The sequence below is a fragment of the Triturus cristatus genome, chromosome 6 (genome assembly GCF_964204655.1).
Source record: "Triturus cristatus chromosome 6, aTriCri1.1, whole genome shotgun sequence".
Lineage (NCBI taxonomy): Eukaryota > Metazoa > Chordata > Amphibia > Caudata > Salamandridae > Triturus > Triturus cristatus.
This window is the reverse complement of record NC_140589.1, coordinates 1,819,990,733-1,820,009,770: the sequence shown is the minus strand read 5'-3', so window position 1 is coordinate 1,820,009,770 and position 19,038 is coordinate 1,819,990,733. Positions and strand designations below refer to the sequence as shown.

General features: G+C 45.0%; 1 protein-coding gene across 1 annotated transcript in view; it reads right to left on the bottom strand.

Moving 5' to 3' along the window:
* Positions 1-18,819, bottom strand: part of LOC146822088 (fucolectin-like) — a 58,189-nt gene extending 39,370 nt beyond the window's left edge. Inside the window, exons 1-2 of the mRNA XM_085613189.1 lie at positions 18,692-18,819; positions 6,980-7,047 (exon numbers count right to left, since the gene is read on the bottom strand). Of these exons, the coding sequence (XP_085469315.1) occupies positions 6,980-7,046 (67 nt within the window). The 5' untranslated portion in view covers position 7,047; positions 18,692-18,819. The remainder of the gene's footprint in view (positions 1-6,979; positions 7,048-18,691) is intronic.
* Between the last annotated feature and the right edge of the window lie 219 nt (positions 18,820-19,038).

Sequence of the window (19,038 nt, the reverse complement as noted above, 5' to 3'; positions counted from 1 at the left end):
GTTTACACTTTGTGTCTGAAGAAGTGTTCACAAAGCACTTTGGTGCATATTTATGACCCGGTTTGCACCATGTTTGCACCATGCAACCTGATACATGCACGACACAAACCTTAAGTGAGTTTTATGAAGCCACGCATGGCCACTTTGCAAGGCCCTGAGTGGCTCCACAAATCGGGAGAAAAGGAACTCAGCGCAAATCACTGCATTGCCTTACTCCGCCCTGGGAAGGGCTTCCTTGGGCGTTGTGTGTGTGTTCCCACACAACACTCATGGATTTTGACACATTAACAGAATTGGTAAACCTGGAAATGGGCCAAAAAGATACACCTTCTCAAGAGAAGAATAACAAGGAGAAATATCTTTATGTAGCACACAGAGAAAGAGGAATCTACCCCTTTGTATTCTGTTGGGATTCACGCCTCATGGCTGCCCTTGTTTCTACAAAGCTTTCAGAGCACAGCAATGTTTGCATCCTGATTTGTATTAGCCAGTACGAATGGTAACACACTGTTCTCCATTTTGAGTTTATTTAAACTGGCTTAGCGAATACCAAGTTTTTCATGCATCAGGTTGATCTTTAGTTCACCTCACTCACTTTTTTGGAACTAAGTGAGTTATCTTGGCTGCTGTGGATACCATGCCCCACTGCAATATTCTAAAACTTGAAGAAAAAAAAAAATGAAACAATCTCAATTATTAAGTCTTGTATTTTGTTATCAATGGGCTGAGGTTTTGAGTACTACTGCAAATTCACCCTATGGTGTCTGAGGCTTGAGTACTTGCTACAGTTTGCTACATCCTAGCTGGTCTTCAAATCCCACATCAGAAATAAACCTGTTGTTATTGCAGGGCAGGTAAAAACAATTTTTCAAGTTTTGCCCCTGCTAGTATTTATAGATTTCTTCTGTATCAATCAACTTTTTTCTTAAAACACATGAGCTTCTCTGACCTTAGCTGACAGAAATATTGAATCACACAGACAATAGGCTTAACCTTTCCAAAATAATTTGTGCTCACTTTACATGTATTAAGAAACTGAGTTCAGCGGCATTGCTGTTAGTGGTGAATATGAGATCAGCCGCACTGCTGTTAGTGGTGAATATGAGATCAGCCGCACTGCTGTTAGTGGTGATACTGAGATCAGCCGCACTGCTGTTAGTGGTGAATATGAGATCAGCTGCACTGCTGTTAGTGGTGAATATGAGATCAGCTGCACTGCTTTTTTTGGTGATACTGAGATCAGCTGCACTGCTGGTATTGGTGATACTGAGATCAGCTGCACTGCTTTTTTTGGTGATACTGAGATCAGCTGCACTGCTGGTATTGGTGATACTGAGATCAGCTGCACTGCTGGTAGTGGCGATACTGCGATCAGCTGCACTGCTTATAGTAGTGATACTGAGATCAGCCGCACTGCTGTTAGTGGTGATACTGCGATCAGCTGCACTGCTTATAGTAGTGATACTGAGATCAGCCGCACTGCTGTTAGTGGTGATACTGAGATCAGCTGCACTGCTTATAGTAGTGATACTGAGACCAGCTGCACTGCTGGTAGTGGCGATACTGAGATCAGCTGCACTGCTTTTAGGCATGATACTGAGATCAGCTGCAACGCTGGTATTGGTGATACTGCGATCAGCTGCACTGCTTCTAGTTGTGATACTGAGATCAGCTGCACTGCTGTTAGTTCTGATACTGAGATCAGCCGCACTGCTGTTTTTGGTGCTACTGCGATCAGCTGCACTGCTTGTAGTTGTGATACTGAGATCAGCTGAACTTCTGTTAGTGGCACTACAGAGATCAGCTGCACTGCTAGCAGTGGTGATACAGAGACCAATCACATGTCCATGGATCACCAGGATTCAGAGGAGGGCATGAAAAGAAGAAGGTGACAGGGATAACTGTGGGATTGAGGATTCTTCAATTTTGGAATCGATTTGCTAATTTGTGTTGTCAGTGTCTAGAAAAGGAAATCAGACGGGTCTTTTGCAAGCCTCCTGACACAGTATAAGAAGAATATTAAACATATTGAAGTGTGTACATATTGGAAAGTGGATTATTAGTAGTGGTGATTATGCATCTACCATTGGCAATAAGGCCACTAGCCCAGTCTAAGGCTCACTACAGGTCTCAACAAATTATTCCCATGTACAAACTTGGTAGCTTGGCTGCAAGCTGACAGGCTTAACTTAGGAGAAATGTATGTAAAGCATTTAAAAACACCAATTACACATTTAAAAGCACCAATTCAGTCATTATTAAGATACAACACACAATGAACATCCGACACAAATTTATAAAAATAGGAAATATGTTTATCTTTACAATTACACCAAAAGGACAGAAATCCAATGTAGGGAACCGGAATATGAATTTTTAAAGATTTAACACAATCTAGCACTTAGAAACGTATAGCGCCGCTTTGGAACATCAGGTCGCCCCTACCAGACCAAACTCAAAGTTTCAGTCCAACCGTGATGGAGCCCTGCGTGGTTACACCATGCGTGAGGTCCCGGTCAAAGTTTTACCTTCGGACTTTGGAACTTTCCTGGAGCTTTTTCTGCTGGGGTCCCGATGCTCTTCACCAGTCCAGATTCTGTGAGGGTTCACTGACTTGCCTTTCAGGGAGCTCCAGGTCAAATGCTGGAAGTCTGACCTGCGTAGCTCTACAGCGGGACAAACCAGGGATCCATGGTGGCTCGGAGTTGAAGGTGGGCAGCTTTGGCCTCGCGGTTGAGCCGGTCAGCTTATGGACCTTTTTTTAAAGTTGGTCCAAAGTTCTCCTAACTTCTGGAACTTCATCCTGAAGTTCCTCTTTAGGGTCCAAAGTGCCCAAAACACAATCCAAGGGTCTGGAAGCACAAAGATGGTCCTTGAAAGTTTGGGTACACAATTCTCACAATCCACCTGGAAAAAACCCTTACAAATCCCCTGGAACCATTCCAGGCTGGGGATTCCTTGTGGTGATGATCCAGGTGATCTCTGTGAACCTGTAGCTTGCAGGGAGTCCACTCTTTAGTATTTCAGAAGCAAGATAGACAGGGTTGTAATTCCAAATTGTGTAGCAGGCGCAGGAGTGCATGGCCTGGTCGGTGCAAATCAAGTTCCAGGATGGAAAGCCTTCTTCTTATCTTAGCTTCAAGCAGAAGATCTGAGAGGCTCTGCACCTTTCACATATTTATTCAATGCTCTCTGGGGTCAAGCAGGAGAGCACTTCTGTCCAATGAGGTGCAAGATAACACCACAGAGCATGACCACTACCTTCAAAGTGTGGCATATTGTGGTCCCAGAAATCACTATTCCTGCAAAATTCATCATGGCTAAAATCTCAGCAGAAGAGAAAGAACTAGTTAAACCAACCTCCAGTATGGCCCATTTCCATGGCTCTCCTCCCCCTAAGATCTGCAAATTCCTTCCCTAAGCTTACTGTCGGGCTGGGTCAGAGAGGATGGTGGTAGGTGGACCTGGCCTCCCTGCCTGTCCTGTTCCTTCTTTGAAGCTTCATGCTTTATGACCCCTCCCCCCATACTCTGACATTCTTGTGTAGCAGAGCTCTCTCCAATAGCTAGCCTCTTTCCTGGTGAGCCTCTTATCACTTCATCAAAGCAGCCTGGCTAATCCTGTTAACTCTGACCAATCAGGGAAGACTGCAGAAAGGCTGAATTCTGACTTACGGACAAGAAAGTCTTATAACTTCTTTTTTGTCCTAGGTATGATACTTTTAGCAACATCATATTGCTGGATTTGACAATACCATTCTCCTAATTTCTTTGAATGGCATTTTATTCAGTTCTCAGCAATATGTATGCATTCAGAAACTATTGGCATCTTATCCTATGGGCTAGGCATCTACAATAGAGAAAAGGCAATGTGTAATTTCTCTAGCACTAGGGCATATAAAATATATTTTTAAGGACCCTTCTTATATTTATATGACCCCCCATCCCTGGGACACCTAGGGGAGACCTTGGGCTTATGAATATGTAAATTTATTGTAGATCCTCAATCCACAGTGATCACAGCACCAAAGTCGATTTTGGGAGGCACTTTACTAACAGGGGGAAAGTGAAATGTGCAATTCCTCTAACCCCAGGGCATATTAAACATCTTTTCATAGGGGCCCGCCTTATAATTACATGATTCCCCAACCCTGGGATGCCCAGGGGACCCCTGGCGATACTTAATATGTAATAATAATGTAGATTATCCATTTTTAAGTACCCCTACCACCAAAGTCTAGTTTGCAGTGAAATTACCTTTTAACAGCAGTTCTGCAACACAGGGTTGCTTTTAAAATGACCTCAGGCTCTCAGTAGTGCACACAAGCAAGTGCAGAAAGGCTTCTGGCCTCTAAACTGGCATGTCATATTATATACTATGGACTTAAAGGTAGTTCTAAACCCCCTGCCTTCTTATCTACTAGGGACATATAGGGTAGGTCACGCCAATTAAGAGTGTACCCTAATGCATAGTTTACCGTAATGCATGTGTGTGTGCTTTCACTTGTGTTTTTAACACACCACCGGTCCTGGGTGAACAGAGCCCAGGGTCAGTCAGAGTCAGTGTCCACCAGTAGCAGTCAGCAAAAATTAGGGGTGCAGAGGACACAGAGGATAACTTTTCAACAGTACAACATGCTCAAAAGAACAGGAACCGAAAATAGGTTATTATTTTGGTGAAAGAGCAGGACATGTGGGGGTGAGAAAGGTTACAGATGTTGAAAATGTGTAATGTTCAGGTAGATGGTGCTAGGAATTGATTTATTTTTAGCATCTGGTAAGTTGTGAGGGTTTTGCTACTTAACACATCCCAGTTTGTGACATTTGTTTTGGGGACACTGACATTTGTGCCATTTTTAATTGTGGGTTCATAATTAGGCCTGGGCGGAGTTTGTGGGGAACTCTTCAAATTAACCGAAAATCTCAGCTGCACTATGAGGAGTACCGCAGGTGGCGGAGTGCGTTAGGTAGCTCCATTCTCACAGATATTTAGCGCCAGTTGTTTGTCCCATGCTGGAAAATCTTCGGGAACTGCACCATGGGCAAGAGGGTGCAGCTTCTTCTGCCTACCGAGTAGATTTTCTACTTCAGTGGGAGCTTCCTCAAAGCGAACGGATGATTTCACAACGCGAGCGGTCGTGACCCTCCGCGACTGCCCACGTTGAGAAATCTCACTGGGAGGTGGTCTAGCGTTGGATTTTCCTCACTCGTCAGCATTGGCGAGCGAGGGAAAAAAACTCCACTTTGCGGGGCGGAGTTTTTCAGAACTCCGCATGATCCGTAGAGCGCTAAGTGTGGAAAACTCTGAAAACTCCACGAATGAGTGGAGTTCACCACTCAGGCCTATTCATAATGTGATATTGAGATCACTGCATTTAGAGTTAGTGTGTGCTGGACTCTTTTTCTTATAGGGCAGTGACGAACTGCCAGATGTCATACTGTTTGAGGCAGAAGAACTACATGATGTGTTAACTCCTGCATGTAATACTGTAATTTAAGACCCAGTATCATTTTGGCGATAGGAAGCAGGGTAGCTGAATTTGTGAGAGGGTTGCGGTGTCCCTTGATTTTATTGTTTTTTCATTAGGTCTGGATTGCTCAAGGTTCACAACTCATAGATGAGATGTCTATAACTCGGGCCGCTCTGGTTGAAGTTAAGCTGCTTCTGTATTTTGTCTTCCACCTTGTCTGTCCCATTCTTATAGGGTGTTTTCTCACTTCCCTCCACTCCAAGTGCCTATCAACACTCAGGCACAAATTGGGAGATGAAAGACATGGGGCAGATTTACAAGAAGTGACGCATCTCTGCATAGCAGCAGAGATGCGCCAGTTAATTTGCATCACTCAAAGAAACCCTTGCGCCACCATGCATGCGTCGCATTTACAATGTGGCACACCGTGACGCAAGGATTGACAGATACGTGACGCATCTATTGGCGTAAAGGCAACGCATTGCTGGAGTCGTGTCGCAAGCACGATGCAACTCCAGCAATGGTTCGGAATGCCTATTTCTATTATGCTGCGTCACTCCTTACGCCTGCTTCAAGCAGGTGTAAGGTTTTGACGCAGTGATGTCATAAAAGTGACTCCGTGAAATCTTGTAGATTCCACTGTCTCACTTTTTTAGGCTTTCTTGCATCGGAACGCCCACCCTGCATACATTATACCTGATGCAGGTATAATGTAGCGCAGGGCTTTACAACGTGACACATCTCCCTAGATGCGTCACATTGTAAATGTGTTGCAACGTGGCACATTGTTTACAACGCCGCGGCGTCACAAAAGTGACGCCACGGTGGAGTAAAAGTGTTGCAAGGGTATTTTAAATCTGCCCCTTGATCTCAAATTGTGACCAGGCACATTTTGCTTCCCTCCTAAGCCTTGTAGTGTTGGATATTCAGAAAAACTCCTTCCCTTCTCCTGGAAGGTCTCTGCTCTTCTGTCTCTTTAAGACTGTCATCCGGCCCAGCCCCATTTGCCGTTCACCATTTTCAAAGATGTCCTTTAAAAATTAAACAATTCTAGGTGGGACTTTCTCTCCTGCAATTACCCCCTTTTGCTTTCCTATTTTATTTCGGGAACCAATTGTTTTTTGTAACTTTTCTTTCCCTACCTAAGAATCTATTCGGGCAAGAGGTTCGCTACTAGCATCTGAAGGTCACAAGTTCTATTCCTGGGGTGGCCACCTTCCCCTTTCATCCTTCAAACATAATAAATTAATTAAGTTGAGCAGTCGCATCACTGTCATTTACAGCGCTTAGAAGTAACAGAAGTGCGGTATGAAGCACTATATATAAATACAGACAGCTAACCCGCCTCACACCGCCTCACCCCTGCATACTGCCTTGGCCTACAACCTCGTGCTTTGGATAACTGCACACGTGTGAGCAGCACGCGCACCGACCAGACCCTTCTGCTTCCCATCAGTATTAATCAATTATCAGATAATATTATTTACAGTAAACCTGAGCCATCATTACCTGGGTTTCCTGCAGCACTGCCAAGCAGAGCACAGCACAGAAACACAGCTGCAAGGAGAGCTTTCATTCTGCAAGAAAATAAAAATAAATACGCATTTAATTGACAATAGCGTTAAACACTGCCATGTAATATTTTATTCCTTACTCTGAACTGATTGCAGTGTAGAAACTGTAGGTGGAAAGTGGACAGTCTTAGGTCAACAGTTGAATAATAGGACGTCATAACTCCTGAAAGTGATCTCCGGATCCCATGTGCACTTGGGCACAGCCCGTTGTATCTGCTTTATTAACCCCACGAGTGCAGTGGGTAGTAAAGGTGCCAAGGGCCCTAGTGCTAGCACAGAATATGGGCCTCACCCCTGGCGAATGTGCAACTCCCAATTGCTGTCCTGAAAATTGTTTCTGGAAACACTTCTTTCCCCTCAAATAGTTGTGGGCCTCCCTGCCACAACTTCAGATTGTCCTTTGCCACCTGTGCTTTCATTGTCTCCTGCTTCCACATGGACAGATACCACCTCCCACTCCCATGTACATGCTCAGACACCACTAGTCTTCTCAAATGCTCAGGCATTCCTATTTTAAGTCCATATTCTGCCTCATCATCCCAGGTTAAATATTCACATTAATCACAATCATATGCCAGGTATGGCCACTGCATGCCACTCTGGGCACCTTTATGTCAAGATTCTAACTTGGGGTCGGCACAAGCTGAGATTGGGTAAAAATACCACCTAAGATTACAACATTTGTCATATAACCTTCCTTTTTGTCAGGGTGCCTGTGTGTGAGGTTTTATGATGGCCAAGTGACAAGATAATGTCAAACAATCAGGGACCGGTTCACAAAGGGACTTGTGGCTCGTATAGTTACAAGTGCAGAGTCTCTGCTCTGGGGGCGGGATCTCCGCACTGCAGTTCTCAGTGCAGAGTCCGCACTCATAACTTTACGAGTCATAAGTCGCTCTGTGAATCGGGTACTCAGTGAAGAAGTGACCTTACATAACAGTCATAAAGTCAGGAAATATCAAAATGATGCCCTTATCATTCTTTCTACAGTCCTTGTGTCCTGAGTTGATGAGTTCTGTCTGCCTGACCTCCACGGCAATCTGCCTCTTTGCAGCTCCTCATTCCATCTCTAGCAGGCAGGATTTTCTATCTCTAGCAGGCAGGATTAATAAACCTGATGGAGCACCCAACAACCACAGATCAAATGTGGTTATTCCTTGAGTTGATGCACATTTTCCGGCTTTTCCAGCATTGGACGTGTGGAGCTCACCCAGTTCAGCTGTTGTCTTTGCAGTCTGATACTTGTAGCTCTGAATTTTTAATATGAAAAACAAAACTACAAGAGCAACAACCATTTGCAATGCAATAGGTCTCGCATTACTGATAGTTTGAGGTATTGGCATTGCAAATAATAATGCAACGCCAATAGCTCATACTTCAGTAATGTGAGACTTAGTGCATTCGAAATGCTTGCATTGTGAGCCAGGAACCAGCATTGTATGTGTCAGTGCAGTACCCCAAGCTGCTCCTAGAGGTCCCTAATGAGCAAGGCACCAGCATCGTATGTCTCAGGGCAATACCACAAGCTGCTCCTAGAGGTCCCTAGTGAGCAAGGCACCAGCACTGCATGTCTAGGTGCAGTACCGCAAACTGCTCCTAAAGGTCCCTAGTGAGCAAGGCACCAGCACTGCGGACCTCTTTTGGTCACTTATGGTACTGCACCCCGCAGAAGATATGGTAAATCCACCCTACCCATAATGCATTGCATGCAAGAAAGTACTAAAAATACATTCAAATAGCTATGTCCATATATACAAGTAGTAGCTTTGAAATGTGACAAAATAATTATTACATTAATTTCGGATTAGGTTGTACTCTGTGTGGAACTGATGAACGGAAATTTATAGGCAAACTCATTTAAATGTGAGATGTTCTAGTGAGCGAAGTAACCACTGCCAGCCTAGCTTAGGAACAAATGTGTGTTTTGCCTGGAGCCTTTTAAGAAAATAGTGCCTTGAGACTGTAATTAAAACCTAAGGAGTAACAACACATGTGACATGGGTTGTCCTCATGGGAGGTGACAAGAAGAGACAAGGCGGTACTAAGGAGGGACTACTAAGCCAATTGACCAATGACAAGCCACCATTCACAAAGGACAGGGACAGGAGCCAATTGAATAGATGGGTGGAAAGTGGGTGGAGCTTTATGCACATATCCTGAATACAGCATGTCTCGAAGAGACAGCGCAAGCGCTGCCTAGGCGAGACCTAAAAAAGTGAAAAAGACCTGGCAGTAGATTAACTATTCACACTGGAAAGAGTAACACAAGTGTGCTGGGGTTGTCATTCTTTAATGAGAATGCTTCCTTAAATCCCCCCTCAAAGTTTGAAAAGTTTGGCTAAGGAGAGGCTGGTCTGTGGTTAAGCTATGCAAAGGCTGTAACTGTCTGTAAAAGCAGCTTTGCGTCGCTACGGCTTCCTCCAGTGTCTCTGAGCAGGAGGTCTCATGAATCTTTATTATTCACATTCTTGTTGCCTTTTCCTGATGAACAATACCTGATACCACCCATGCCCTAATATCTGAGTCCTGGTAACCAACACGGAGCAACACAAGTCACAACAACCATCAACACCGAACAATCCATTTACACACATACAACAGTTCAACAGCAGCAGCAGTTCTGGTATCTCACCAGTACATGCCCAGACAAGCACATTATGAGCAGTAGCACAACAGGCTCCCCTCACATCTAAGCGGACAGGCACAAAGCATGCTGAAAACTTGTCATGCACAATGCATGCAATACAGACCACTGCAGTAGGAGCTCATCTCCCACACAAAACATGCCAGAATTAAACAAGATACCTTCATACATAACATACTGAAAAAAGGAGGCAGTAGTACAAAACTCTCTTATTTAGTAGTAGTACAGACACAGGCATTTGCATTGCCAGCTTCCCCCACAAATACAGCGCAACATGCACAGAACAAGTAACACAAATGCAAGATTCTCTCACTCAGAACATGCACAGCACAGGAAGCAAAAGTGTAAGCTTACTTCAGAAACCTACTATAAACATTTACACTCAGACTACTCACACATCCCTACAGCAAGTGCAATAACCTGTTGAGGCACTTCACATGTGGACATGAAGACTGACTAACCTCAGCCAGCTCCTTATTAGTCATTTCGCTCATTTGAGTTTATATGTGGATATAGCAACCAGCTTTCCAATCAGGGTACGTAGTTACTTTTTCCTTCTGAGACACCGCTGAGGGCACCAGTGGACTGAGTACCCCTTCCTGTTCCTTCCAGCACATGACATAATCCATGGCTTTGGATGCACTCAGCAGGATGTGTTTTTATATTCATGCCTCTTTTTGGCTGCCAGATGTTGGGCAATGAGTTGCCTCTGAAGGTGTGCACTCTGACTATTGACACCAAAATATTGATGGGACATAATATCGGGGACATAATATTGAAAATAAAATATCAATCAGTAAGTAAGTCTGGATTTTCTATACCTAACTCCTCATATATGTACCTATACTATACATATATATTCAAGGTACATAGATGTGCAGCTGTGAATATTATATCTTCCCTATATGCACAAACTTTTGATATTTTGTGCATCTACTTTCTGTCCTCATTATTCTTGTATCTAAATATTGTTGGCGCTGATATTCAGTAGCACAAACCATCTGAAAATCGACCCCCAAAACAGCCTAACTTGACAGCTGAATTGAAAAAGATATTTAGGTTCAGAGGGCCCGTGTATCCCTAAAAGCACTAATTCCTCCTGATCAAGAAACAGTCACCCGATTCTGATCAAAACCGTAATCCTTCCTGAAGATAAAACAATTAAAGTGTTCTACGGTGCTTGTGATCCCATTGCTCTAGTGGTAGCACTGTAAATACCAGGGGCCCTCAGTCAGGTAACTGCAGCAACTTCCAAATGACACAAATGAATTTAAAGGTTGCATATGAAACCCAAGTTCCTAAATGAATACACGGTATCGGTGTGAGAACAGCCCTGCTCACTCTTGACTCTTTTGCCTGCTAATCCGCTCCAAAGAACCGAATGGAGTCTCACTAAGGTACCCTCGCTAACCTTACAAACATGAGTGGAGTTTCACTCACATACCTTAACTAGCCTTACAAACATGAGTGGAGTCTCATTCACATACCTTCACTAGTGTTAAAAACATGAATGGAGTCTCACTCCCGTACCTTCACTAGCCTTACAAATATGAGTGGAGTCTCACTCGCGTAACGTCGCTAGCCTTACAAACATGAATGGAGTCTCACTCACATACCTGCACTAGCCTTAAAAACATGAGTAGAGTCTCACTTACTCACCTGCACTAGCCTTACAAACATGAGTGGAGTCTATCTCGCATACCCCTTACAAGCATGTATGGAGTCTCACTTGTGCACCTTCACTAGCCTTACAAACATGAGCGAAGTGCCACTCAAGTACCTTCACTAGCCTTACAAACATGAGTGGAGTCTCATCCGTATACCTTCACTAGCCTTACAAACATGAGTGAAGTCTCACTCGGGCATTCTCACTGGCCATACAAACTTGAGTAGAGTCTCACTCGGCCACCTTCACTGGCCTTACAAACATGAGTGGAGTCTCACGTGCCTTCACTAGCCTTACAATCATGAATGGAGTCTCCCTCGCATACCCCTTATAAGCATGTGTGGAGTCTCACTTGTGCACCTCCACTAACATTACAAACTTGAAAGGAGTCTCACTTGCATACACTCACTAGCCTTACAAACATGAGCAAAGTTTCACTTGCATACTTTTATTAGCCTCACAAAGATGAGTGGAGTCTCACTCGCCTACCTTCACTAGCCGTACAAGCATGAGTGGAGTCTCACTTGCATACATTCACTAACCTTACAAAGATGAGTGGAGTCTCACTCGAGTACATTCACTAGCCTTTGAAAAATGAATGGAGTCTCACTTGCGTACCCCTTACAAACATGAGTGAGTGAAGTGTCACTCACGTACCTTCACTCGCCTTGCAAACATGAGTGGAGTCTCACTCATGTACCTTTTTACTAGCCTTACAAACATGAGTGGAGTCTCACTCACGCATTCTCACTAGCCTTACAAACTTGAGTAGAGTCTCGCTCGGCTACCTTCACTGGCCTTACAGACATGAGTGGAGTCTCACTTAGACAAACTTGCTAGCCTTACAAACCTGAGTGGAGCCTCACTCGTGTACCTTCACTAGCCTTACAAACATGAGTGGAGTCTCACTCGTGCACCCTCAATGGCCTTACAAACATGAGTTTAGTCTCACTCGTGCACCTTCGCTAGCCTTAAAAGCATCAGTGGAGTCTCACTCGCGTTCTATCACTAGCCCTACAACCTTGGAGTCTCACTGCTCACCACTGTAGAGAAAGATAGGGGTGTTTGCTCGGGAGCCTATGGCAGGGACAAGGTTGCTGAAAAAGCTCTTATGTTTCTTGAGGAGCACATTTTTTATGTATTTCAGTGTCGAAAAGTATACTTTTTTTGTGCAAAACTAGAGAGAGGTATTAGTACAACGGGAGACGGTGTGAGCACAACTGATGATCAACTTGCTTTGGTGGCATGCGGGACAGTGAGACTGTGTTTTTCAAATTAATCAAGGCACAGTGTTGGCTAGTGCTTAGAAACAGTATTAAGTTGTATGAAAGTGGCACTTTTTGCATGGTTAGCCCCCACCTCTTGCCTGATGTATGATGTAACTTCAAACTGTGAGTATACTGAGGCCCTGCCAACCAGGTCCCCAGTACCATATTTCTTTCTCATAAACATGTACCCCAATTGGTAACTTCATTAGATCCTGTAAGTCCCTAGTAAATGGTACCCCTGCTATCTAGGGGATTGGTCCTGAAGAGGGGCCCCCAGGCCTGCAGTACAACTTGTCCCACCCTAGGGAATCCACACCCTGACATGCTGACTGCCATCGCAGGTTGCATGTCTTGGTGCAATCAAATCCGAAAAGTCAACATGGCACAAAGCCCTGTGTGCCATCCGTCAAAGTACTGCTTATGATATAGGTAAGCCAACCCCCTATAAGCCCTTAACAGACCTAAGGGAGGGTGCACTGTATCTCAGGTGTGGACACCCCTGCATGATCAGGGGTGCCCCAACAATGTCCAGTCTATCCTTGGGTATCGCAAGTGCACAGGGAAGCCATAAAGAGCACATAGGCTTGATACTCACCATCACAAGTTTCCTACCTTCACTGTACAAAGGGGTGTTTGGTACAAAACATCTCATCGTAATAAATCCTCACTGATCTCAGTGATGGATTTATTAATAAATTCACACAGGAGATCCTTTGAGAGGGTCCCCTGAAATCCACAGAGCACTGGTGTGGTCTCTGTCTAATCTTAGCTGGCTTGCCATAACCAGACATGTTTCTGGACCCATGAGTTGAGGGCCAGTGCTCTCTGGATCCAGGAATAATGCCTGCTCTGGGCAGAGGTGGCCACACTTCCCTCCTGCAGGATCTGCCTAGCAGAAGTTGGAAGTGTCAAAGGACATGCTGCCTTTGAACCCTGCCCCCAGCCATCTGATGCTAGAAGCAGATGGCGACCCCCCAGTTATGTTATGTTATGTTAACTGAGATTTGTAGAACGCATAATCACCGACAGGTCTCTTAGCGCTTTGAGAGAGTGACAAAACACACCAGCAATCAGAGATACAACACTTGGAGGGGTTTCAGGCTGTGTCCAGAGCCTCCCTAAACAGTAGAGTCTTGAGTTGCTTCCTGAAAGGGAGGATTGTGGGTTCCTTGCGAAGATTCTCGGGCAGTCGATTCCAAAGTTGGGGAATTAGGACAGAGAAGGCTCTGCCGCCATTAGATGTGGTCTTGAACCGTGGGTAGGCCAAAATTCCTGCCTTGGACGATCGCCATTTTAGGCGGGAGGACTGGGGGGAAAATTAGGTAGATTAGGAAGTGGGTCTACCTCCCCCCGCACCGTCCCTCTGGTGGGGAAGGTGAGGTAGACCCCACTTTTCACTATCTGCTATCTTGAGGATGGGGATAGTAGCCTATTAGAAGTCAGGTTATGCCCACGCCCTACCACGGGTGAGCATAAAGAGGGTGTACAGATAAGTAGCCCATTAAGCTACTACCTGTCCTCCCCTTTAGAGCCCCTATATTTAGTATTTCAGTGGCTCCCCAAGAACCTGACATTATATTAGACAGACACAAAGAAGAAGATGAAAGACGACAACTGCCAGAACTGAGCCCCACCGCAGAAGAAACAGGCACCAAACCCTACCGCTACTCGTGACTTGACCCTTGTGACCTACTGTCTCTCCTGATATCTGCCAGGCCTCCAATAAACCACAGAGACCTTCCAGCTGTTGCAAATTGCCAATAACCTCCCTTTGGGCCAGAGGCTCTAGTCCCCAGCGTCCGCCAGTAAAGAAAACCATTGTGGTGAGGACCGGTAAACTCCTTGTCGACAGGACTAATCACCATCAAAACTGTTGTCGCAACCAAGGCTTGTTGGTTCACCAGTCCGTTAAACTGGCCCTTCCTCGTCTCCATCAACTAGAGGGAGTCTCTCAGTATAGCGACTGCTGCTGGAAACAGCCTCGCTCCTAAGATCGTTCACCTTCCTGTCAGTGGCGTCCCCAGCATAAAAACAGCAACTTTGGCATGACTGCCCCTTCCGTGACGGCCTGCCCTTTGTTTCACCTGTGGCCCAACCACTGCTGATGATCTCCGAAAACAATCACCCATGACCTCTGGTACTTCCGACCCAGGTACGACCCGACTGTCTGCTGTACAGGAGTCCTGCGCCTCCCTAGATCTTCCTCCTGCTGGTGAAGAGGACCTCTGACCCCCGAGGGACCGTGGACATCCGCAACTCGTTTTATGGACTCCTGTTACCAGGAACCACATTGATAACCGTATTAGGGGTCCTTGACTATCTGAATACACACCATCCTTCCAGCGACCACGACCACTGTGTTGGCGGTGTCCAACTACATAGAACTCCAGTGGCCTCCTTCCAGAGACCACGACGGTAACTGTGTTGGCCGTCTTCCGAACTCCATTAAAACCAATGCTAACCCATTGCTTGCTCTCCAGACCGCAATGGTAAATATCTAATGGTTAACAAAACCACTGTACCTTGGCACTCTCCAATAGTTATCTCACTATTGTCAATAGTGTAAAACATTTACAATTCAAAACCAATATGATTGCTCACAGGAAGCTAGTCCAATCTGATAACTTCTACAACATTCTAATTAATATCAAGTGACAATGTTTCATTAAAATTGTAGATACCCAATAATCAAAATGCAATCCAAAACAAAGACATATATTATTCTACAAAGATGTTGATATTGCTAGTTGATCCACGGAGGTCATGTTCATAAAGCCTCCCTGTTGGCAACAGGGAACATGACCTCCATGGTTCAGCTAGCAATATCAACATCTTGGTGCAAGCGGGCCTGTGTTGTAAGCAGGATTGGTACCCCTTCCTGAACAAAATCAATCCCCTGAGGCATATTCCTCTTTCTACGTGTGCTGCAGAAAGAGAAGTAATGAGAAGAAAGGAATATATTTCTCTTTGTTATGCTTCCCCTGGCGAGGCGTTGTATTTTGATGCATTACCAGTTCTACCAGTAATGGTAAATCTGGGAATTAGCACAAATTATGCTTTATTGATCATGAGAAAGTTTGTATTCTGCAAAACCTTACAAAAGACCACACATTCACTCACTCACATGTTTACTCTCTCTTTTATCCACTCACCCACCCACTCACTCACTCACTCATCACCTTATTCACTTACCCATGCATCCAGGCGCTCGCTTGCAGAAATATCTTTTGTAAAACAAGGTCCTCTATTTATAGGTTTACACCAAATCCACCATCCCTGACTCCCCTCATTCAAAGAATAATCACTTCTCTAGAACATCATTTCATATTTTGCTTTGCTGAGTGCCCCCAAATAATCACCCAAATCTCCAACCTCCGCTTACATTAAAATGTGAAATATGTCCCATTGCCAGCTACAAACACCACATTCTCTGACCCCATATGTTAAGACTGCCTCTTCTCCAGTGATACCCTTTGTGGAATAGATCTTTCCAAGGGTTTCAGAGTGGCTCCAATGCACTCCACCCCATACTAGACACCGGGAAGGTATAGGTGGGCATCCCGACTGCTGCTGACGCACCTGAACCTTAGTGAGAAGGTCCAGTCATCGTACATTCAAAGGATTCTGCATGTTGGTCTCTCGCCACATCCTCGCATGATGACCCTGGTTGCATGGGAGGAGCAGAACTCTGGCTCCTCACTGACTATTCTGCTGCAGCCTGAGGCTCTGCCCCATTTCACAGGGGCAGATGTATGAACTTTTCATGCAATGCAGCAGTCACATTTTCTAAACTATTTTGTGCTTGGGGGTAAACAGTGCACAGAGGCCAAGATTCACGAAGGTTTTGTGTTGGGTTTGCGTTACTGTTTTAAAGCAAACATGATGCAAACCCTTTTAGGGGATTAAGAAACCAACCCAAATTGGTACTTGCATTGTATGGAAAAGAAATGCAAACCAGAGCAAAATGCTGCTTTGCATTACTTTGTGTCAAGGGGCGTCACATGGGTGGCACATGTGTGTTCCTATGCAAACACCAATGCTTTTTGATGCAAAACCCTATCTACTAACATACATAGACACAGTTTTGAGCCGAAAATTAACTCTGCTGGAGATGTTTTCATTTCTCCTTGCTTTTCCAATTTTGCATGTGTGCTGCACCATACAGCACATATACTAAGTAGGAAAAGGTTTTAAAATTCTCTAGGCATAGTATTTCGTACAGGAAGACTAACCATTCATTACAAAACCTATGCTAGACTGAAGTACACACCCTTGCACTATGGAGCAACTGTGTGTGTGTGACGCTCAACAGCACAAATCAGCGCCGGCGTGAAGGAGTGTTGAGGAGAGTGAACTATCTCTGTAGATATGGTGCTCTCCTGCTCTCTCCCAGTCAAGCAACCCAGCACAGCATCTTTGGGTGCTGCGCTGCGTGACACCTTTGTGACTATGACCCTAAGGGCGGCCTGCTGCTGTCAACCTTTGTGCTGGGGCTGCAGTCGGCCTTGCATGAGGCACATCCTCGTAGCAGTGAGCAGAGGAGAGTGTGTACTGCCTAGCACAAGATTTGTACTGGAAGCATCCAGCATCCATTGTGAATACCTATACATAGCTAAACTTGAGAAAGGTGCCACACATTGGATGTGCACTGTGCACCTCAGCACACATGCAATGCGTGGGTTTTCTGGAGAAATGAAAGCATTTCCCTTTGATGGTGCCTGTTTTCAAGGAGGTGTTCGTTTTTGACACAAAGCATGGTCTGGCTATCTCAGTAGATGAAGCTTTAAGTCACAATCTATGGGTGTTTGCACTGATCCACCAAACATCACCCAAGTAACGCCCCCTGGCACAAAGTACCAAAGCAGCAGAGCAATGAGCTGGCAAAAGAGCCCCTTTCAAGCACCACATACCTTTTGGACTGGAAAGAGAATACCAATGTGTAGCGTTGCATCACTTTTGTCACCTTGCTACGGTGCAAAGCTGTAGTAAACCTGGGTTACAGTGTCTATTACAGGGGCCATTGTCCATTCTTGCATTGAAGAGAAGACATTAAAGAGAGAGCAGCCACGCGGACCAGCTTCTGCAGCCTGATGTTTCTACCCCTGTGCTTTTTATAAAGCAGTATACATTATTTACATGATCTCAACATTATGCTGTACATTTTCTTGACTAATCTTTTATTATTCTTACATGTTGCTAGAAGATTAATTCTTTTTAGAGCAGTAGTGCACAAACAACTTTTTATGCATGTAGTAATTGGATTGGAAGTTGTCTACAGCGCTGGATATCACCTCACAGTCACTTTAAAGCGCTGTACAGTTTGAAAGGAAATGCCAGGATTATAAGGACGCAGAGTCCAATCGCCTCGTGAGGAGGACCCCTGGATGATAGTTCTCACTTGCTCCTATTCATTCTCAAGTCTAGTCCAAGGCTGACCTGGGTGACTCCAGAATTTGTTGTTCTCTGAGGCTCCAATACTGCTGTTAGAGCTCTGAGATGCAAACTTATGAGACTTATGAAATAGACACAGGGACACACTGGGCATTAGTTAAAGAGCTGCACTTTTATTTGAATATTTTGCTGCCCTGGCAGTGAACAGAGCATTGGAAAGAGTTGGGCCAAGCCTTGGCGGATACCAATGTTTAGTGATGAGCTACATCCAGCCTGGAGCCTCCTTGCGGAAGACCTGCTCCGGGTCCAGCATTGCGGCTTCCTTCGGTGCTGTAAAGACTCTTCCCTCCTCTGCCCTCACTGTGCTGCCCAGCCTTCCCTTCTACCCTGTCTGCCTAACCCGGCCTCGCTGCTGGTAACTTCTTAACATTACTAGTCGGTCTATTGCCCAGTGCTCGCTGCTTCAGTGGCAATGGGCAACCTCAAGGAATACTGCAAAAAACATACATAAGTGCATTTCAATACATCTTTGATCTTCTGGGTTTGAAATCCACCCACAATGCTTTCCACTCAAAAACACTATCCTCGATGGACCAATGCAGCCAGCTGCAGCCACCCCCATTCCTCATTTTGGGGCAGAATATGAGTCGACATAGAGCAGAGCAGAGCACACCTCACCTGATGGAGCTGGAGTGGCCGTCACCGCTGTCGTGCTGTCCAGACAGCCGCTTCGCAGGTCTTGACTCTTTACTCGAGGGAACCAATGGATTTATATATTTAGGAGGAATAAAAGGAAATCAAATCTCAATCTGACCTCTGATGGGATTTGGCCTCCCAGTCATTTGTAGATGGGTTAATTATTTGCCTGCAGCAAACCTGGTATGTGAGCTCGTTGGACAAATATCAGAAGAAGGAAATGTGCCAAAGTAAAGAGTCAATATATGGTGAACTTCTCACCTTTGAGTGTTTCCTTGGAAATAATGTTGACTAGTTCTGTTGCCTTCTGCATTCCAGTGCATTGTGTG